The following is a 21,269-nucleotide window of genomic DNA, read 5'->3' as shown; positions in this document are numbered from 1 at the left end:
ATGCAGTGTCTTTGTCAGGCAAAGGTCAGACTCGCTCGGATTCAGCGAACGGGATTGCCAACACTTCAGAGCTTTCCGAACCAGCTCGGCTCGCAGCGGTTTATTTGGCATGGGAAAAGGAACACGTGTTTTTTCAGAGAACGGAGAGGAAAGAAAATCGCACGGGCTTTGAATAGCTTCAATTAAAAGCGCTGTTCAAGAAAGTGGGTCAGGAACGGCTGTGAGAACAGGCGTTTTACAATTAAGAAACTAAGCAGAGTTATTACAGACAAATAATGATGCAAATATAGAGAAGCACCATTAGGCTGTGTGAGCTTAATCACTAAATGTTAGGGTTCAAATGAACATATAGCTGTGTGTGTGCGCATGTGTGTATTTGTGCATGTAGGCATATTTTTGTGAGGACCTATGATCCCGACAAAGATAAGAAACCATTTATTGTTGTGGGAATTTATTGTTGTTATCTTAATTGAAAAGGGCCAAATACTTGTGGTTACTGAGGTTAAGGTTAGATTTAGCACTATTTAATAACAGTAATGAACAACTCAATGTAAAACACTCACAAAAATAGAAACAGCAAATAAGAGTGTGTGTGTGTGTGTGTGTGTGTGTGTGTGTGTGTGTGTGTGTGTGTGTGTGTGTGTGTGTGTGTGTGTGTGTGTGTGCGTGTGTGTGTGTGCACGCATGCAATCTCTGTAGGTTGGGGCACCTGTGAATCGGACACCTCGGAGGGCTTCTCAGTCAAGCTGCTGCTCTCGGCCGGGATAAGGTCGTTACATTTCGTGCTGATGTCCTCGTCGGAGTAATGCAGACCACCGGGACTGGGCCGTGGTGGAGACCTGACACATGCAGACAGCAGAGCGCGGGAAGGAGAGAGCGAGATAAGAGCCTGAAGATCTGGAAGCCCACAGACAGCATCAGAGCAGAGGGCCAGATGGAAGCTCAGCTCCTCTATGGTCATGAACACCCATGACTAGTGTGCCTTCTCAAAGATTAATCACCACAGCTGTGTGGCCTTCAGAGCTAAGGTCAAAGGTGGTCCGAAATCCCTTCCATTGTGAGAAAGCCTCATGCCTCATCTTTTGACAACTTAGATTTAAAAAAATAAAATAAAGAAACTTTTTAAATTCAAAATCTTACTCTGTATTTTATGCTGCTTGTACGTTATCTCTGAATAGAAAGAAGAAGAAAAAAAAACAACATTTGCAGGTTTTGGGAAGATAAGGCCAAACCGACACAAATGTTTTCTCCCTTTTCCTAACACGCTGTTGTTCTGGACAGACAAAGTTTCTCATCACGTTAATAAAATGTGGCATTCATTAAAAAGTCCCCCTTCCCCAGTTCCATTTCAGGACCATATCACCACTACATCCTGAGGGTCCACAGATGACAGAGTCTAGTAATCACTGTCAGGGGAGTCACCAACAGCAGACTGAAAGCCAGCTGGACAGATGGACAGCCTAAAGAGGATGCCTGCCCAGACGAACACTGGGGAAGAGGCGGAGCCTCTGCACTGCAGCCAATCAGCTAGTCTCCAGAGCGTCTCTGATCTCTCAATAGGTACTGAGGTCTATACCTGGCATGTGGGGAGTGATTCTAACACTATGAACAATCATAACACTACGAGTGATTATATGACTATGAGTGACTATAACACTATGCATGACTTTCCCACTACAGGTGTTATAACACCTGTCATACACACAACAGGCTCTGGCTGCAGGTCTTTCACTTGGCTACGGAGGGCTTCCTGCATGGCAGTGAGAGTTTGTGCGATTCGCTATAACGAGCTGTGGTGTGCTCGGAGCCGAGGTCACCGGAGATGAGCAAAAAGAGGAGGACTCCAAACCTGCCCTGCTTCAGTAATCGACTTCACGTAGCTTAGCACGAAAATCAAGCCAAACCAACTAGAGCAGCACAAAGGTCTTACATCAGAAGACGAGCGCGATGAAAAAAGGAACGTCGGCCGTTCGGAAGGCGGCCGTGACGACTGGCGCGTGTTTGGGGGGGTCAGAGCCTCACTGCCAGAGGGCGGACGTAGCTCTCATTAACGGTTGGCCTAAGAGGGGAGGAAGTGACGAAACATGCTTTACAGAGACAGAAATGCGTTGGATTCTGGAGCACAAAGGCCCCGGCAGTGGAAGGGTTAACCCTGAGACAACAGAGCCCCTGTGATGAGCTCATGGGAGAAGGGGGAGGGGTGCATTATGATAAAGCATCTGTTTAAGATTCAGGGGACGGCGAGTTTACAAGCAGGCGTGAAGCGCCCCATCTGACACCCAAGCTGACTTCACCATCCACCCTGGAGTATCAAATGTTAATCACTGGATCCCTCAATCTGTCTGTCCCTGAAGTCCTCGATTTGACCCATCCATTAATCCATCTTTCTGTCTCCTGTCTGTGTATCTGTCGCCTTGATCTGTCTTTCCTTCTGAAATGTCTTTTTCTCCATCACCCCGCCTTCCCTGGGGAGACGGAGCAGCTCCATAGTAATACTGCACCCCAGTGGAGCTCTTCAAAGCCATGGAGCCGCTCTGGAGCCGCTACTTTGATCCCCTCCAGACCTGTTCTGTTGGGAAACTGGCAGAACCACACCCCCGCGCCCCCCCGCACCACCAGTGCATTCCACTCTAATAGGCCCAAAGCGCCCTCTCCAGTTACCACCACAGGAAGTTGACCACAAACTCAGCCCCCCCGCCTAGTCTAGCCATGTGCCCTCGCGAGAGACTGCCTGTGTGGCCTTGGGGCAGACAGAGGTGGCATTCGGGCGCTAACTGCGTTCGCGCACTGCGGTCACGGATGCAGGCACCGCGGTCAGAACGAGTGCCCTTGTGCAGACCGAGCACACGGTCTCGCGCGCCGAAAAGAAACGCCCCCCCACCCCAGAGAGCCGTGCTTTTGTTTGGGAGAAACAAACAAGATCCTGATGTATGCAGAAAGAGACGCTTTGTTTCCGAGCTCTTTACACAAACAGCCACTTTCCACAGCGTGTGCTTGGAATGTCAATAGGAATCACAGAAGGGGCGGGGCAGGGCCCAGGGTTCCGGCTGATCGTGTTCTTTTTGGTTGACAGATTGCGAATGCCATCAGAATGTTGGCCAATTCTCTGCTCAACACGTTTAACGGGTGTCCGGAAGCCGAACGCGAACCAGCTGGGGCTTCGGGCACAGAGACACAGTCCTGGGTCGCGTTCCATATGCAGCCTATTTTTGTACAGTCAGGAAATCGCTTACATTTGAATTCCATGCAAGACAACTGTTCAAAAACCGTAAAAAGTGTTTCGGGTCACAAATGACATCACGTAGTGTTCTGTTCACAAGACAGCGAGAGACAGCGCACTGACCGAGTGTAGATGCCGTTCTTGCGGCAGAATGAGTTCTTGACGGAGAGGCGCCTGTTGTTGAGCTCCAGGGCCGGGAAGCGGCCTTCATCCAGCCTCATCATCTCTCCGTGGGAGAGAGGCAGAGAAGGGCCGATCGAGTGGCCGCCTGTGGGCACAGAGTGGGAACAGGCGTGAACAACCTCACACACACACACACACACACACACGCACGCACGTACACACATGCACACACACATCCACGTGCATTGCCCTGAGCAACACCGAGGTGCGACTCTCGGGAGGTACTGGGCAGTGTCTGGCGATCTCTCCTTCCCCTCCGGCCTGTCCGCGCGATCGTACCCCCAGCAGCTATCCGTGCCAGACGGGGCTGCGGTACAACAGACAGGCGCCAGAGGCAGCTGGTCCGGCCCAGGTCTGGAGGTCCGGTGCAGGGAGCAAGTGGGGAGGGCGAGCTCTTGAGAGTGGGGCTTTGTGTCTAGGACAAGCAGTTCCCTTGTGCTCCTTCAGCTATCCACAGTGCTGTTTATCCACCCTGGCCATGGCACCGTACGTCCACACGCTGACCAAACTTGGATACAGGCATGTTAGACCCACGCATGCAAGCCCCCCCCCCCCCAACACACACACAGAGGTCTGACCTCTCTGACCGCATCACGTTCGCTCTCAAAGCTGCGGTGCATTGTGCCCTCGTACAGTGACTCCTCTCAGGAAGTCCCTATGTCCTTGAATAACTCCCCGTTTGGTTAAACACTTGCAGTCTGCTTTGTTGGCTTTGAATGGAATGAGTGTGGTCTCTTATTCAAGGCAAAAACCTGCTTAGGCTGCAAATGCAGACATTTACTTTCACGGCATTTAGCTTTTATCCAAAGCAACACACAATTATGACCGAAGGTAATTTGAGCAACTCATGGTTAAGGGCCTTGCTCAGGGGCCCAACAGTGGTGCTCGAACCAGCAACCTTCTGATTACAGGTCCAGTTCTGAGCTACCACTGCCCCAACGTGATACCGCTGTAACGCGGGGTGATGCGGCACGCGGGTATGCATGGTTTTATTCTCACACGGCATGCCGAGCGCCATATCATGTGATTGGTGATTTTACAGTGTACTGTAATGCACTGTACGTGAACCCAGCTTAGTGTTACCCTGCTAGAGCTGGACGTGGATGGGCGTAGGGCGCACCTGAATCGCTCTTCTTGGTGTACTTCTTGCTCTGCCCACGGATGATGAGGATGAAGACGAGCAGGAGGATGAAGATCAGGCCCACGAGTGCGATCACCACAAGGAACCACCACTCTTCATAAAAAGGGGAGACCTTCTGGGCTGAATATTCAGAAGACGACAGTACAGTGACGACAACTGCAAGCAGATGCACGTCGCGTTACGTTCTGGCCACCCAGCACTGGTACTGGAAGCCTGGAGTCTAGCGTGGTTTGGTAAGACCTCAAATCTAAACTTGAATCGGGTAAGTTTATGCAGGGGAAGCAATAAATTGAGCTGGAATCTGACCATCCAAGAACATAGAGGGGCCCCGAGTTCTATTAGAAAGAAGGGTTTAGAGTACTTGAGCCTCCCTCACCAGATATAGAAGGAGAGGGGCCACTGGGAGAGCCATAGCCATAGTCGTTGACCGCAATGACCCGAAAATCATAGGTGACCCCCTCTCGCAACATGTCCAGGTTCAGCGTGTATGAGGTCACCTCTTTAGGGATGTCTTTGATAAGAATATCCCACAGGCCTTCATCTGCAGGAAATGTAAATACATTTATCGACTGTTCTTCAAAACAGACGTTTCAGTGGCCTCTTGGACATCTGTGGGTCAGGACGCTGTGTTAGGGCTCACCGGACGGCCTGGCCTCTATGACGTAGCGCGTGACCGGGGCTCGGCCGGGATCTCCGTTTGTCCAGTGGAGGGTGAGGGCAGTGCCGTATCGTGAAATAAACGGCTCGCCTGGGGGCCCAGGGGCACCTGCACACGACGGGCACGTCACAAAGCACAAGAAAAGAGCAGGGCAAAACACAGTGAACAGTGGAGTGCTAAAACATGACTAAGCAAGAACAATGGACCAAACGACTAAACAGGTACTAAACAGGACAACAGCAGAGATGGCCACACCTTCTCCTGGCCCTGTGGTAATGTTGGCCTCCACCTCCGGCCCATACGTCAGGGTTTTCGCGCGGATCCGGAAGTTGTAGGTGACCCCATCTGCCAGGTCTTTGATTTTCATCCACAAGGGGGCGTTGCCTTTCACATCCACTGTAACAACTTTACTGACACCTGAAGTGTGGGGAGAGGAGTCTGTAAAGGAGACACTATAACTCTAGATATCTCCAGCGAGAGACCTCACACACACACACGGACTCCTGCACGGTGTCGCTAAGAGCGTGACCGGTAAACAGGAAAGGGACATTTCACCCCCAGCATCAAAGTCGCCCTCTATAAACAGCAGAGCTCTGCCCCAGAACTGACCACTTGATTACTTAGTCAGCACCACAGTTCTGTTCCCAATTACACGACACTCCAGCGATTAAGCCGCACGGAGACGTGTTTAAAGGCGCTGACGCCCTCAATGACAGGGTGCGCGGGGCAGAGCTTAGCCAAGATGTGTCATCTGCGACGTGTTCTGGCTCCGCAGGAGACGCCCCGGCACGAACCGCTTCAGAGAGCAAATTTGCAGGCGCGAGAGGGGCACGAGGCGAGCGCGTGGGTTACTGTCTCACCATCGACGGGCGTGCAGGGCTCGTAGATCAGGCGGTAGCCCTCGATGATGCCGTTGGGCAGCTTGGGCTCTCCCCAGGACATATTGACGGAGTTGGTGGTGAGCTCGCTGAAGTGGATGAAGCCAGGGGCACTAGGAGCTGCGTGGGAAAAATGGACACAATGCAACTTGAACTTTCCTTCCACGGAGGCTCGGGACTCACAGCAACACAGGAGTCTTTAAAAAGGGGGGCTTGTGTTGGCTGTCGCCCGAGCATCCGACTCCTGTCACCTCCTGTTATGCTGTCAGAGGCTTTAAGGGAGTGGAAATGACTGGAGGAATTTAGTTTAAAAAAAAAGCCCCTTTTTCCCTGTGCCGACCACAGCAGAGAGCACGGGACAGGAAGAACACAGCACTCTTTGTCCAGTGCTACCAAAACTCACACCACATGCCATCCATACTATCGACCCCCCCCCACCACGCTGTCACGGGCTTCCGGCCCGAGTCCTTCCCGTCGGAAAGTGCCAAATAACTCCCTGAAACTGTCAAATCCCTTTGAAAAAAACCCCCAGACGTATCTCTGAAGACGAGTTGATCCCTTCATGTGTAAATATCGTAACATGCGTTTGGCATGATGTGACCTCTCGTATTGAAATCCCATAACCTATCCAGTAGGGAGCTCTGGGAAAAGGCCGGGCACAAAGATCTGGAACATTCTCCCAGGCTCGCATTCACAGTTTTGTACGGAGTACCTGCTTGCTGAGTGCGCCCTCTGGTGGGCAGCGCACGTGGGCCGTCCCCGGCGGCGTTAAAGGCAGCCACGCTGATCATGTAGGTGGTGTAGCCCGTCAGGTTCTTGAGCTTCACGCCGAGCTCAGGCAGGAAGAGTGTGCGCAGACGTTCGGTCTCGTTCTGAAGCTGGAACTCCCAGTAATAGATCTGCAGGGGGTGAGGGGGGTGTATGTGTGCGTGGTGAGGATGTGGGGGAGTCCATCAGCATGCAAGGCTCAAGCTGACTTGTTACTGTGTAAAGAAGATGTAATTTGTAACCGTAGGGTTAATCCTCATTAAGGTTGGATTGACCTTTAGATGAAGCACGATTCATGCCTTATTAAATAACCTTTTTAAAGATCTTGTCCCAGGAATTTTTTAATTTCTGAGGTATTTTGAAAGAAGATTATGTTTAAATCTGAATTATATTGCTTATTAAACAAATGACAATATTAAATATTGATTATGTTTATTCATATGATCTATTAGTATTGACTCCCTATTTATGCACGGCAAAAACATTTTAGTATGAAAATAAAGTCATAGTTTTTTGTTTGAATTAACATGGCTACTTATTGGAGCCCTTAATTAAAATGATAGCAGTTCAGACTGAAAGTAACATCTGATCTAAAAATATACATATATTCACATTTCAGAAAGGTCTTGCGTTCAGTCATTTCACTGCAACTATTTTGTACATTCCAAGGAAAATACAGATGAAACAATGGATCATGATTGCAAACACAGAGTTTAAAAATCCCAGTTTCTGAGTTTCAGTAATGACCACTTTCTTAATCTTTCTTAATATTAAAAAAACTGAAGCACAGTTGAAAGGTCAAATGGGTCAAACTTTCTGTAGAACAGATAAAGCTAAATAAGGCAATCTAAAAACAACAACAACAACAAAAACAGATCTGGGGCCGATATAAAAAGTGACAGCCACCTTGTAGCCCTGAATGTCCCCGTTCTGAGCCTCCAGTGGCGGAGGGTCCCACGTGACATCGAGCTGGGTTGCGGTAGACGATTGGACAGCAACATTCTGAGGCGGAGCTGTAGGCACTAATGGTGTGGCAGAGGGCGATGGAAACAGCACGGTTTCAGCTCAGGAGCGCAAACAGTTGTGCACGGAGGATTCTGCATGCTGCTCTGATCCGACGTGAGCTGGTCCTCACCTGCCTCTCCCACGAAGACTTCCTGTGGTGAGCTGATAGGCCCCTCCCCCACGGCGTTGTACACACTGAGCCTGATCTCGTAGCGCTTGTGTTTACTCAGGTCTGCACACACACAGGCGCGCACACACGCGCGCATGCATTATTCAGTATTGTACTTGAAAGCCTTTGGAGATGACACAAAGTGCGAGGTGAAGCGTGAAACCGTGGCGACGGCTCAGAAGCTGAAAGAAGTGTAGAAAGAAAAGGCAGCGGGAAGAAAAATCAGATGTGCCGGGAAAAAGAAAAATGGGAAATAGGAACGCAACGAGAGAGAACGCGATAGGGAGAAAGAGAGAGAGACAGAGAGAGGGAAAGAGAGTAACTTTTGGAATGATAACGCGCTGTGATGATGAAATGCGTAGCTGAGCAGAACGCTAACAGGAGCACAAAGGGCGGGTCAGAAAGAGAGAGAGAGCGAGCGAGCGGGCGGGGGGACTTACTGTCCAGCTCATACTGGGTCAGCGAGGATTCACTCAGGTTCCTGACACTGTAGGGCGCTGAGAATAAACAGCAACAGAGAGGAGAGACGCAACACGAAGGGCCAGCCAAGTGGAGGAACAAGAGAGAACACAAGAGAAGAGAAGCAGTGAGACCAGAAAAGAAGAGAAAAAAAGAAAATGAGAAAACGAGAATTCGGATTAATAGATAAGCAGAACTGGGAGACGGATTTGTTTGCAAGAGTCTGTAGCAGTGGCTGCATTCCAGCTTTCGGAGCGTGCATGGGACCTGCGGGTCTGAAGCGGCTTTGATTGCGTGCCCGTTTCGGGACCAGCCAGTGCCAAACGCGGCAAAGATGTGCAGGCATCTGGGCGAACAGACGCGAGCGGTGGCGCCAGCGTGTTCGCTCGTAGCCCGGCTCTGCAGCGGCACGGAAAAATGACCAATTCTCTCGGCTCGGCAGGGAAAAGGCACTTCAGCGACAGCCCGGCAGGCTGCAGCGGGCACTCGGGCGGATTTTGGCTCACCCGTGAGCTCGGCCCAGCTGGCGGCGGGGTGGTTTACGGTGCGGACGGCGAAGGTACGCAGGCGGTCGTAGTGCAGCTCTCGGTAGCGGACACGGAAGCCCAACAGGATGCCGTTGATCTGCTCCTCAGGCGGGGACTGTGAGACAGACCAACAGTAGCCCGCCGTGGCGGCGGGGTTAACACGGGGTGAAGCTTTTCCTTAAAAAGCATCCAAGGTCTAGCGGGAGGTTTACCTTCCAGCGGACCAGCACGGAGGTGGTGGTGTGTGGCGTGACGGAAAGGATTGTAGGGGCTTTGTCTGGGGCTGGAGGAAACACGAACAAAATACCTCTTTACTCAGCAGCTCCTGAGCATCCCCACACTTTACAGAAACCAGGATTCAATCCCTCATACACTAGAATCAGCAGATACGCAATTCTACACAGCCGTAATTAAACCTGCTCGCACGCTAAAAAAAGTGCAGGATCCCCGATAACAACGCCATCGAGAATCGATCGGAAGCCAGAGGACGAGTCTGCCTTACCGTCCTGCAGGGTGGTAATAGCCTCACTCTCCTCACTGTACTCGCTGTCCCCAATGTCATTAGTGGCCTTCACACGGAACTGGTAGGAGGTGAAAGGTCTGAGCCTGCATAAAAGAACACCGGAAGTCCTGCTCAGGTCTCCAAGTACCGACATGTCCTCACGTGGCGTTACCCCAGCGCTGGCTTACTTGTCCACTACGTAGGAGCTGGCCTCGTGGTTGACTGACGCTGAGTGGACCGTCCAGTTGCTGGCGGGCAGCTCTTTGTACTGGACGGTGTAGTAGCGGATCGGAGACAGGCCGTCGCTGCCGGGTTCCCAGGAGAGAAGCACGCTCCGGGCCTGCACGTCCTCCTGTGGTACCACGGGGAGGCTCGGAGGCTGGGGGCGGGCTGTAGGCGGGTTTAAAACATGTTTATTCGCTGGAAGGACATGGGGCAGGCATGAATCTAAGTGTGTGCGCTTGTGCGGGAGACTTTGAAAGGTGCGGTAGGACCACACGGGGCACCTCTCTTCTCTGTGGTGACCACCAGGGCTTCAGAAGCCTCTCCCCAACCCTTTCGGGTCTGCGCTGTGAGGCGGAACACGTAAACGCTTTCCGGTTTCAGGCCGGCGGCCGTATACTGACGCGCACTGGGGCTCAGCACGTCCACTCTGGGGGAGTTGCTGTTGGAGGAGTTGCGGCGGTAGGTGATCTGATAAGCTAGGAGGGGCATGCAACAGTCAGAATGACACGGATCCAGAAAAAAAAACAAGCTGGGATTTGATTTCTGTCACACACATGCCCTCACCGAGGATGATTCCATTGGGCTGGGCAGGGGGCTGCCAGATGAGTCGAACCGAACTGGTCCTGACCTCAGGAAAAAGGATTCCCATAGGGGGTCCTGGCACTGGACACAACAACGGTGACATGCCGATCAAGACACGGTGACTGGTACCAGTGTGTGGAGCGTGGTGGGATAACTTACCATCGTCCAGGGTGCGCTCCAGGATCGGGGGTGAGCTGGCCACACCGTCTCCTATGCGCGTGAAGGCCACAGCCCGGATCTCGAAGAGGACATACTTGTCCAGGCCAGTTAGCTGGACACTGTGACTGGTGTTTCCCTCCACTGTCCAGGAATGAAGGGCAGATTCTGAGTCTTTTTCCCTGTATACCACCTTAGAGAGAGAGAGAGAGAGAGAGAGAGAGAGATCCTTAGTAGTAGCAGATGATCTGACTTCAGAGTGTCGTTACTAGTTTTCAGCACTGACAGAACTCAAATCCTAAAAGCTTTTGTGTTTAAAAAAAAAAGAAGTATTGATTCAAATCTGCAGTACCTTGTAGCCGAGGATTAGCCCATTCCGGTCGGCTTCCGGCACCTCCCCCCAGCGGACCAGAATGCTGCTGGAGGTTGTTGCAAAGGCAGAGACGTTGGCCGGCCCACTGGAAGGCACTGCAGGGAAGGCCCACATCAGGAGTTAACGCCATACGCAAGCTTAGCTGCTGCACTTCACCAGCAATCTCCTGGGAATAAAAGCTGGGAAACTAAAGGAAATCATGGAAGATGGAGGAATGCCGAAAGCACGGAGCCGAAACCGCTCACCCGACTCTCTGGTTCTGGCATGGACTGGCTGACTCCAGGGCCCGGAGCCGATGCCGTTAATGGCCTGCACGTGCACCTCATACTCGGTCCACTCCTCCAGGTCCTCGATGGTGAACTCTCTCTCCAGCCGGTCTGAGATGACGTGGGAGAGCACTCCTCCCCTGAAGCCGACCCGCGAGTACTGCACCCTGTAGCCCACCAGCTCGGGGTTCCCATTGTACTCCCACTCAGGCAGGGGCTGGGGGGCACACACACACACACACACACACACACACACACACACACACACACACACACACACAGAACTCCATGTGTTAAACTTCATGCTTTATGACATGCTGTAACTTTAACTCTGTTAAACACTAACAACCTGACAGAGTGCCGTAAACCTGGGTGTCCCAGTCCAGTGACCCCAAATAAACCACCTGTTCTTTCTCTGCCAGCTGCTGGCTGCCAAGTATCCAGCGCTTGGTCCGGGTATGTTAGCCACTGGGAGAGAATACAAATGTGGCCCATCCAGGGGTCCCCATGGACGGATTGGGAAACACTATTGCACGCTATTGTCAGACTGAGTTTTCTTCAGTGTGGCTGGAGTTGGTGAAGTCCTGCCTACCACCCATCGGAGCCAGAGGCTAGTCTCGCTGGCTGTGCGCAGGGTCACGTTCGCGGGGGCAAGGTCAGGTGAAGCCTGCAGAGTCTGGATCTTCCTGGAGGGCTGGCTGGGAGGGCTTGTGCCGACTATGTTGACCTGACGCATGCGGAACCTACAGACACAGGTCACAGATCAGCTAGAATGCACTCATTTTCTGTAAGTGTGAGTACCTGTGTGTAAGCTGTAAGTGTGTGTACCTGTAGAAGCTGTAGGTTTGTGTACCTGTAGAAGGTGTAAGAGTGTGTACCTGTAAAAGGTGTAAGTGTGTGTACTTGTACAAGCTGTGGGTGTGTGTTCTTGTAGAAGTTATAAGTTTGCATACCTGTAGAAGGTGTGTGTGTGTACCTGTAGAAGGTGTGTATGTGTGTGTGTGTGCGCGTGTACCTGTAGGAGGTGTGGGTGTGTGTTCTTGTAGAAGTTGTAAGTTTGTGTACCTGTAGAAGGTGTGTGTGTTTGTGTGTGTGTGTGTGTGTGTGTGTACCTGTAGAAGGTGTGTATGTGTGTGTGTGTGTGTGTGTACCTGTAGAAGGTGTGTGTACCTGTAGAAGGTGTGTATGTGTGTGTACCTGTATGTGTGTGTGTCTGTAGAAGGTGTGTGTGTGTGTGTGTGTACCTGTAGAAGGTGTGTGTGTGTGTGTACCTGTAGAAGGTGTGTGTGTGTGTGTGTGTGTGTGTGTACCTGTAGAAGGTGTGTGTGTGTGTGTACCTGTAGAAGGTGTGTGTGTATGTGTGTGTGTGTGTGTACCTGTAGAAGGTGTATATGTGTGTGTGTGTGTGTACCTGTAGAAGGTGTGTGTGTGTGTACCTGTAGAAGGTGTGTGTGTGTGTACCTGTAGAAGGTGTGTGTGTGTGTGTGTGTGTGTACCTGTAGAAGGTGTGTGTGTGTGTGTGTGTGTGTGTGTACCTGTAGAAGGTGTGTGTGTGTGTGTGTACCTGTACCTGTAGAAGGTGTGTGTGTGTGTGTACCTGTAGAAGGTGTGTGTGTGTGTACCTGTAGAAGGTGTGTGTGTGTGTGTGTGTACCTGTAGAAGGTGTGTGTGTGTGTGTGTACCTGTAGAAGGTGTGTGTGTGTGTGTGTGTGTGTGTGTACCTGTAGAATGTGTGTGTGTGTGTGTACCTGTAGAAGGTGTGTATGTGTGTGTGTGTACCTGTAGAAGGTGTAGGGGTTGAGACCCTCTACCACCAGAGATCGTGAATCAGGCTCATTAGTCAGCTGATGGACCATGACCCACTCTTCATTGTCCCCTATGACACCAATCTGGAGCAGAGAGAAAGAGAGAGAGAGAGAGAGAGAGAGAGAGAGAGAGAGAGAGAGGGAGAGAGAGATGGAGAGATTCTGAATACTGAGAGCAAACAAATAAAGATGTCAGGAAACACAAGGGGGTTGTTGTCCGCATTACCTGGGCCTCCACCAGCCAGCGAGAGATGGAGGTCTTGCCATCGTAGCCGGGTTTGAACTGCAGGGCCACGGAGCGCGGGCCGATGTTGGAGATAGCGATGTTGGTGGGAGGGCCCGGCATCTCTGCAGGGAGAAGAGGGGGACATGCCATGAGGGCTGTGAGCCGTGGAGTCAGCCTGACAGGCTGCTCTGAATGCGGCGTTACAGTCACGAGGCCACACATTTGTTTCCTGGTGTTTATGGTGTCGGGGGCTGACCAGGGGGCACTCCGGAGGATATGGTGGAAGAGGAGAGCTGCCCTTTGCCCTTGGAGGTCATGCCGGCCACCTGGATGGTGTAGGTAGTGAGAGCGGTCAGGCCGGTGACCCTGTACGCCTGCGTCAGGTTGGGCAGGTAGTGCGTAACTCGCGTGTTGGTGCGGTTGAACTCTTCCCACGAGATACGGTAGCCTGCAGCAGGAGAGAATGCTGAGCTGAGGAAGCAACCATATCGTAGCGTGTGTGTGTGTGTGTGTGTGTGTGTGTGTGTGTGTGTGTCACCTGTGAGAATGCCGTTCTTCTCGTGCGGCTCTTTCCAGCTCACTTTGAGGGATGTGTCGAGGATCTCGGTGAAGCTCAGGTGACCCACGGGTCCTGGGGCTGGGGACACACTTGGCACGGTCAGGCCTTCAGCACGCAGGACAGGCATTTCTGACTAAAGCTCTGACACTCACTATCCTCATGCGTGCGCACGCGCTGCGACGGGCTTCGGGGACCATCGCCCGGCGTGGTGAAGCACAGTGCCGACGCCAAGTACTCCGTGAACTTCTTCAGCCCCGTGATGTATCCCACGTGCACGCTGTCCTGGAAGTTCGGCCTCAGCGTCACCACCGTCACATCCTCCTCGCGGCCCGGCTCCCAGGCCAGCAGCTGGGCAGAGTTGAGAACACCACAGCTCCTAAAGAGACTGCTCCATCACTAAGGTTGATATGTATCTACGGAAGGTGCAGGTGTGTGGACCTGTAGAAGGTGTAGGTGTGTATACCTCACCTTGTAGCCCTGGTTGATACCATTGATGAACTGTGGGCTAGGCGCGCTCCACGTGAAGCGTACGGCGGTGGAGTTGACCGCCTCCACTTGCACTCCACCTGGGGGTACGGTGGGCACTGCCAAAGCACGGCACATTCCATTAAACACGGACAGGCAGTGGAACCCAGGAAAGAAAAACAGCCAAACGCAAGCAAATACAGTTTGAGAAAAATCTGTCCGAATGAGTGGTCCAGGTACGTTTGTACTGGATTGGAACATCCTGCACTGCAGCATCAGGCGTAGCTTCTGGACGAGCCAATTGTCCACTTGCAGGTCACGTGTAGTGCAGGACACGTGCAGCTAAGGACACGTGTACAATAGGACACATGTAGCAAAGAACACGTGTAGTGCAGGACACGTGCAGCTAAGGACACGTGTAGTATAGGACACGTGTAGCATAGAACACGTGTAGTGCAGGACACGTGCAGCTAAGGACACGTGTAGTATAGGACACATGTAGCATAGAACACGTGTAGCTAAGGACACGTGTAGTATAGGACACGTGTAGCATAGAACACGTGTAGCGCAGGACACGTGTAGCGCAGGACACGTGTAGCACAGGCCGTGAGTTAGGCAGGCCACGCAGGCCACACGTAGTGCGTGCACGGTCCAGTCCTCACCTCCTTGCAGCGTCCACTCTGTGACCTTCTGGCTGAAGACGCCCTGGCCTGCGCCGTTGTAGGCTGCAACCTCGATCTCGTAATTGGTCCAGATGATGAGGTCCTCCAACAGCAGGTTGGTCTGGTCAGGGTTGGTGATGTTCTTCATCTGACAGTCGACGGGCAGGCCTGACAGACAGTACCTACCCAACACATCCACTCACGCACTGCAACACTTAACGTGTCTATTTATACACATAATAAAACCACTGGAGCGGCAGAGAGTCTAATGCATTCGAGTCCAACGTTGTGTCCGAGTGGCCTCAGACGAGCAATGTAGGAGTTAATTCAGCGATGGGGTTTTAATCAGGGCCCGCGAGGAGCAGCACATGGGTGACTGTGCAAGTTGCGGTGATTAGTGCGGGAGCGAGTGCACGGGAGGAGAGTGCCCGCGGGATCCCACCTGATGATGTAGCCCTGCAGAGGGCCGTTCTGGTGACTCTCGGCGGGGGGCTGCCACTGGATCATGATGGACTGGTTGGTCCGGCCGCTGGCAATGACCGTCTGAGGCGGGGCACTGGGCGGCTCCTCAGGTAACGTCAGCCTGGGGGTGGGGGGGGAAAGGCAGTGTGAAGAGAGAGAGAGAGAGAGAGAGCAGGGGGCAGAAGGATAGATGAAGAAAGGGAGAGAGAGGGGTAGAGGAAAAAGGGAAACACGGTGGATGCACAAGTTATCAAAGAGAACTTTGCTGTTTCATCTGGAAGTCTCTCTGGATTAGTGCATGAAAACGTCTTCATCACAGGGAGATAATGACCAAGTCTTGTTCTGTGTGTATATGCGTACGTGTGTGTGATCTGTATGTACATATGTGTGTGTGTGTGTGTGTGTGTGTGTGTGTGTGTGTGTATGTGTATATGCGTGCGTGTGTGTGATCTGCATGTACATATATGTGTGTGTGTGTGTGTGTGTGTGTGTGTATATGCGTGCGTGTGTGTGATCTGCATGTACATATGTGTGTGTGTGTGAGTGTGTGTGTGTGTGTGATCTGTATGTACATATGTGTGTGTGTGTGTGTGTGTGTGTGTGTGTGTGTGTGTGTATGTGTGTATGTGTATATGCGTGTGTGTGTGTGATCTGCATGTACATATGTGTGTGTGTGTGTGTGTGTGTGTGTGTGTAGTCTACTTGGCCCAAAACACAGAGAATAACTCCAGGCCTTGTCATCCGCGGGTCCACCAGAGCGACCCGTGCACGGCTCAGAGCAGGACCTTGCCGAGGTTCTCCCCAGCCTGGCTCATGCTGACCTCACACCAGCAGCTCAGCTGACTCCCGTCGTGCGAGCGCAGCTCCAGGACCCAGATGAAATGCGGCGCTTAGGATCAAAGGTGTCCTCGCCCCGGACTCGCGCCTTCTGATCTCAGTGAGAGCGCGTGTGAGATCGAGAGGGGAAACGACTAAACGCGTCTGATTGGCCCGAGCTGCTGTACAGGGCGGCACACGAGAGGTTTCTGGTTTCTGGCCTGTAGGTTGTAGTGTATACGTAAACCAGTGTGGCAGGGAATCCTAAGTTGTCTGTGGAACTTTATGTAATAGCGGAGTTTGTATTGCTGCAAAACTTGAATGATTTCATCCATATTATCACGAGAGAGAACTATTCTCTTCTCTGCCGCTTTGGGTTTTTGTTCTTGGCAGAGGGTTGCGTCAGCCCCCAGTGTTTTAGCTTTGATCGCAATAAAAATGTTGCAGCCCTTTTTTCTTAAAAGAGCTTTGTCTTGCTCAAGACCGAGCTGATTCAGAGCTTTGCTGTTCTGCTTGACAAGATATTGATTTACTATGGCTGTGCTGGCCAGGATATTGCAGCCTGATGAAGACGTTTTCTTTATCTCTCAGTTTTGAAAAACTCCCTCCAATCCAATCTGATCCTGGCTCGATTTTCAGTAAACATTCTCCCCATCTCGCCCAATTATATTCACATCAGCCTAGATTCAAATGAACTGTTTAAATATGTTTAAAAATATTTGCAACATGAATTCTTCAAGCCAGGCTCAGGCTGCTTCCTTGACAGTCAAATGCACCAGAGATCACAACAGAACATCATTAATATTTATATTCAGAATGTCATTAATATTTATATTCAACACATCAAGCCACATGAAACTGTGGCTTGGCATGCATTTTCTGGGGTGCCTTGAAACAGTCACATTTTATCACTTAGGTGACAAACAGTGAGCCTGTAAATTTGCTGGTGTGCAAACACATGCGTGTGGGCACACAGAAGTCGGCTGTTGGAAGTCAGATTCATTCCTGTGGGATCAGAGTGAGTTTGGAGGAGTGGCTGCCTCTGTTCTCTTTCTAAAGCTTCCCAAAACCCCGTCGCCCAGACAAAGGCAGCGGAATCTGTGTATGCGCTCGAGCATCCTTTCAAGCATGTGCCGCCGTCTCCCAGGATAACACCACGCTCCGGCACCTTTCCCCTCTGCTAGACTGCAACATGACACCATGCTTCCCAGAGCTTCCCTATTCTTCCCCATTTGTTTCCACGTTCTTCCTCAGGCTTCCCCATTCTTCCACATTTTTCCCCATTGTTCCCCTGGTTTCCCAAGTCTTCTCCATTTCTTCCTCTCTCTCCTTAGACAGTGGCGTACGGCTCTTTGTTGTTCTGGCATGCCCTCAGACCCAAGCTAAACATCATGTTTCTCTGCCCTGAAACTCCCACCCTTTAACAGTAACTTGGTGAGAACATCTGGGACGAGTGCTCGCTCAGACCAGGAACGCCTGCCACCTAATTGCTCCAGAACTCCTAAACTTGCCGATTCCGCTTCCCTGCAGCACTCCCGTGGAAACTTGGGGAAGGCATTCCCACTCACCTCTCTGTCTCCCTGCTGAACTGGCCCTTGCCCACATCGTTGACAGCGCACAGGCGGAACTGATAGGAGCGCGCCGGTATGAAGCCTCCCACCGTCACGCTGCTCGCCTCCGGATCGATGTTGGCCAGCAGCACCGTCCACGGAGCATCTGAGCCGGAAAAGAGAGCGGCAGTCAGTGGTATAGCGGCGGGAAGTGGTAGAGCGGCGGGAAGTGGTAGAGCGGCGGGAAGTGGTAGAGCGGCGGGAAGTGGTAGAGCGGCGAGAAGTGGTAGAGCGGCGGGAAGTGGTAGAGCGGCGAGAAGTGGTAGAGCGGCAGTCAGTGGTAGAGCGGCGAGAAGTGGTAGAGCGGCAGTCAGTGGTATAGCGGCGGGAAGTGGTAGAGCGGCGAGAAGTGGTAGAGCGGCGGGAAGTGGTAGAGCGGCGGGAAGTGGTAGAGCGGCGGGAAGTGGTAGAGCGGCGGGAAGTGGTAGAGCTGCAGACAGCCAACCCCCCTGGCACACTCACTGTTCTCCGAGACCTCCAGGACGTAGCGGAGGAGCGGGCTGTTGCCGTCGAAGGCCTGCGCCCACGTCAGGTTGATGGTGCGTTTCTCCGTCGGGCTGTACGCGGCGACTGGGTTCTCCGGAGCGTGCGGGAGCTGCCTGTGTGGGAGAAAAGAACAACCACCCGAGACGCTCTCAGACGACACACACACTGCTCGCGACGTCCCGGTGCTCAACAACCACAGGACGACTGTGGCGAAAACTTTCTCTCCAAATATTTCCGCAGAGACGTAGAGAGATCACGAAAGAAGAACATCCTTAATTCAAAGAGGCAGAGAGTGGATCTACAACGGCCAGGGGCACCGTCAGGAGCCGTGCAAGAGGAAGAGGAGTGTCAGAGAGGAGAGGAAGGTGAAGGGGTGTCTGAACCTGACTCTCAGGTGGGCGCTGCGCGAATCATTGCCCCCCACGGAGGTCACCCTGCAGGCGTAGGTGCCGATGTCCCCGGACCAGGTCTGGGAGATGTGTAGGGTGCCGTTGGGGTCCACGCGCAGACGTGGGCTGGAGCTCATCTCCATGGCCACGCCTCCTTTCTCCCATACGTGCCTGGAGCACAGAGCAGAAAAGGCAGCTGGGCCCAAATCGACACGGACAAAATTACCCCAAGCAAACAAAAGAAGCACACACACTCGAGAACTGTGAACGCAGTTAACACACCCACACGCACAAACAAGCATACACAACACTCTACGGCATGCCGACGCACGCGTACATTTAATTGCAGCTTCATCGGTTCCACTGTTTGATCTCCTGTGTTTTGTTTTTAATTAAGGTCTGCCTCTAAGTTGGCGCTCTGTTTACATATTCATCTGTTTGCTTCGATCAAATCAATAAACGCAGTTCAGCAGGTGACAGTTAAATCAAACATCATGAGACTAGGAGAAAAAAAACAAAACAAGCCGGAATGATTTCTCATGAGGGAGTGGGCTGGTCAGACACCGTTGAGACGAGAAGGAGCCAAGGAGAGAACCGGACGAGCAAAGGAATAGGAATGGAGAAGTCTTACCTCACAGCGACACTGGGGTCATGGGTCACGCCACACGTCATAGTGGCCTTAGTGCCTTTGATGACACTCTGGTCCTGGGGAGGGTTGGTAATGCGGGTTCGCGCTATAGGTACAGACACAAAAACAGCGCGTAACCCTCAACGAGCCACAAGCGTAACCGTTTCACCCCTCTGTAGCGCACCTCTCACACACACACACACACACACTCACCCCACACCACCAGGCTGGCGGAGGCCTCATCAATGCCGCGGGAGTTGCTGGCCATGCAGGTGTAGGTGCCGGCATCGGACAGGTGCGCCGGGCTGATCAGCAGACTGCCGGACTCCAGCAGGGTGAAGCGCGGCAGCTGCACGGAGCCACTGGCCAACACGCGCTCACCTGTGGAGAGAAAGAGAGAGAGAGAGACAGAGAGAGAGAGAGAGAGAGAGAGAGAGAGAGAGAGAGAGAGAGAGAGAGAGAGAGAGAGAGAGACAGATAGAGAGAGAGAGAAATAAAAGAAAAAAGAAAGCAAACATGACAGAGATTGACAAAGGAGAGAAGGAAGAGAATATATATATATTTATATATATATACACACACACACGAGAGACGTATATGAGACAGGAAGATAAAAAGAGACACAGAATGAGCAAGAGAGAGACTGAAAGGAGAAAAGACAACGCGAGAGTTGAAAGACCAGATCAGAGAAACCATGTCTTGTCCTGTTATCAAAGGCCAGCCCTTGGCTACACGCTAAACCTCACAACCCCCAGCCTCCGTGACAACGCTGGCAGGTCCGGGTCCGAGGGCACCCAAACACCGTCTCTAATCCTCCTCCTTGACGTAGCCCCGGCTCCAAGCAGGTGTGTTCATGCGCGCGAGACGGCTGATAAGCATCTGACCTTTCTGCCACGTGATGGCCGGCCTCGGCGCTCCCGACGTCTCGCAGTGCAGGATGACGGACGTGCCGTCGATCACGGCGCCGTCCGCGGGGCCTGCCGTGATGTTGGGCGCGATGCCTGTGGCAGACACGGGACGGCGTGGTCGGTGGGGGGGGGGGGGGTCAGAGATGGCTATCGCAAATGCCCATGTGCTGGCGCACAATGCAGTACAAGTCCGAGCAGCAGTGCGGGGAGACGGGAGTGTATTCAGGATGTGAGGGAACAATTTCTTTACACCACAGAAGGAAAGAGGGAAATGAATCTTATCAAAATTATAATCACATGGTGAGAAAAAAAGTGCTTTAGAAAGGGCCATATATACCTCTCTGTATTCTCTGCTTTTTTGCTCTATCTCTTTCTTCTTTTTATTACTCCCTGTCAGTCTCTCTCCCAACATGTCTTCCTTTTTGTCTCTCATCTCCTGCTTCTGTCTCTTTTTCTTTTTTTCCCTGTGAACACAGCCGGGGCGTGGGGCGGGGCGGGGGCGGGGCGTGGGGCGGGGCGGGGGCGGGGCGTGGGGCGGGGCGGGGGATAGTGTGCTGGCGAGGGGGGCGTGGCGTGGACACTCACTGGTAACTGCCAGGTACGTGTTGGTCTGGACCTCTCCGGCCAGGTTGCGGGCGAAGCACTGGAACATGCCTGTGTCATCTGGGAGCAGGCCGTTGATCTGCAGGCTGCCCCCAGCCAGTACCCTGTAGCGCGGGGTCTTCACAGGGATGATGGGAACTGCGTCCTTGTACCACACAATGTCTGGCTGGGGAACACCTGAGCAGAGGGATGGGGGTGGTAGGGGGTTTCAACCGTTGCATTACTCACACACACACACACACACACACACACACACGTGCACGCACACGTGCGTATTTACACTCACCGCGGGCTTGGCATGGAATATCCACCACTTTCTCCATCTCGGCAGTGATGTGTCTCTCTGGCTCTTTCACAAACTGAGGGTGTTCTACACACAGCAACCACAGCACTAATGCGTTACAGCACAGCACAGCACAGACCAAAGCATGTGCTTACTGTACACAGTGCACAAAACTATTTCACACGGTTTCAACCGCTGGGCTGAACTAGACAGTGAGTGTGTGCCGGGGGGTGGGGTGGGTGAGGGGCGGAGCTA

The 21,269-nt window shown here is 52.5% G+C and overlaps 1 protein-coding gene across 4 annotated transcripts in view; it reads right to left on the bottom strand.

Annotated features, from left to right (window-relative positions):
* Nucleotides 1-21,269, bottom strand: part of sdk2a (sidekick cell adhesion molecule 2a) — a 76,247-nt gene that overhangs the window by 2,998 nt on the left and 51,980 nt on the right. Inside the window, exons 8-44 of one of the 4 annotated variants that reach the window (XM_081711342.1) lie at nucleotides 21,018-21,101; nucleotides 20,714-20,908; nucleotides 20,105-20,221; nucleotides 19,434-19,601; nucleotides 19,224-19,326; nucleotides 18,587-18,763; nucleotides 18,180-18,316; nucleotides 17,676-17,823; nucleotides 15,272-15,412; nucleotides 14,830-15,011; nucleotides 14,171-14,286; nucleotides 13,855-14,050; nucleotides 13,682-13,780; nucleotides 13,400-13,591; nucleotides 13,144-13,265; nucleotides 12,892-13,001; nucleotides 11,705-11,855; nucleotides 11,092-11,329; nucleotides 10,826-10,941; nucleotides 10,477-10,666; nucleotides 10,300-10,398; nucleotides 10,017-10,211; nucleotides 9,699-9,900; nucleotides 9,511-9,614; nucleotides 9,221-9,291; nucleotides 8,988-9,123; nucleotides 8,463-8,519; nucleotides 7,984-8,085; nucleotides 7,755-7,870; nucleotides 6,793-6,979; nucleotides 6,063-6,200; nucleotides 5,458-5,640; nucleotides 5,185-5,310; nucleotides 4,921-5,085; nucleotides 4,524-4,664; nucleotides 3,344-3,488; nucleotides 710-839 (exon numbers count right to left, since the gene is read on the bottom strand). In XM_081711342.1, the coding sequence (XP_081567468.1) occupies nucleotides 710-839; nucleotides 3,344-3,488; nucleotides 4,524-4,664; nucleotides 4,921-5,085; nucleotides 5,185-5,310; nucleotides 5,458-5,640; nucleotides 6,063-6,200; nucleotides 6,793-6,979; nucleotides 7,755-7,870; nucleotides 7,984-8,085; nucleotides 8,463-8,519; nucleotides 8,988-9,123; nucleotides 9,221-9,291; nucleotides 9,511-9,614; nucleotides 9,699-9,900; nucleotides 10,017-10,211; nucleotides 10,300-10,398; nucleotides 10,477-10,666; nucleotides 10,826-10,941; nucleotides 11,092-11,329; nucleotides 11,705-11,855; nucleotides 12,892-13,001; nucleotides 13,144-13,265; nucleotides 13,400-13,591; nucleotides 13,682-13,780; nucleotides 13,855-14,050; nucleotides 14,171-14,286; nucleotides 14,830-15,011; nucleotides 15,272-15,412; nucleotides 17,676-17,823; nucleotides 18,180-18,316; nucleotides 18,587-18,763; nucleotides 19,224-19,326; nucleotides 19,434-19,601; nucleotides 20,105-20,221; nucleotides 20,714-20,908; nucleotides 21,018-21,101 (5,279 nt within the window). The remainder of the gene's footprint in view (nucleotides 1-709; nucleotides 840-3,343; nucleotides 3,489-4,523; nucleotides 4,665-4,920; nucleotides 5,086-5,184; nucleotides 5,311-5,457; nucleotides 5,641-6,062; nucleotides 6,201-6,792; nucleotides 6,980-7,754; nucleotides 7,871-7,983; nucleotides 8,086-8,462; nucleotides 8,520-8,987; nucleotides 9,124-9,220; nucleotides 9,292-9,510; nucleotides 9,615-9,698; nucleotides 9,901-10,016; nucleotides 10,212-10,299; nucleotides 10,399-10,476; nucleotides 10,667-10,825; nucleotides 10,942-11,091; nucleotides 11,330-11,704; nucleotides 11,856-12,891; nucleotides 13,002-13,143; nucleotides 13,266-13,399; nucleotides 13,592-13,681; nucleotides 13,781-13,854; nucleotides 14,051-14,170; nucleotides 14,287-14,829; nucleotides 15,012-15,271; nucleotides 15,413-17,675; nucleotides 17,824-18,179; nucleotides 18,317-18,586; nucleotides 18,764-19,223; nucleotides 19,327-19,433; nucleotides 19,602-20,104; nucleotides 20,222-20,713; nucleotides 20,909-21,017; nucleotides 21,102-21,269) is intronic. The other 3 variants (XM_035532457.2, XM_081711343.1, XM_081711344.1) reach the window with 3 other exon arrangements.

The sequence above is a fragment of the Electrophorus electricus genome, chromosome 3 (assembly GCF_041902795.1).
Source record: "Electrophorus electricus isolate QZ-2024a chromosome 3, ASM4190279v1, whole genome shotgun sequence".
Taxonomy (NCBI): Eukaryota; Metazoa; Chordata; class Actinopteri; order Gymnotiformes; family Gymnotidae; genus Electrophorus; species Electrophorus electricus.
Note: the sequence above shows the minus strand (reverse complement) of the source record. Positions and strands in the feature narration are given on the sequence as shown.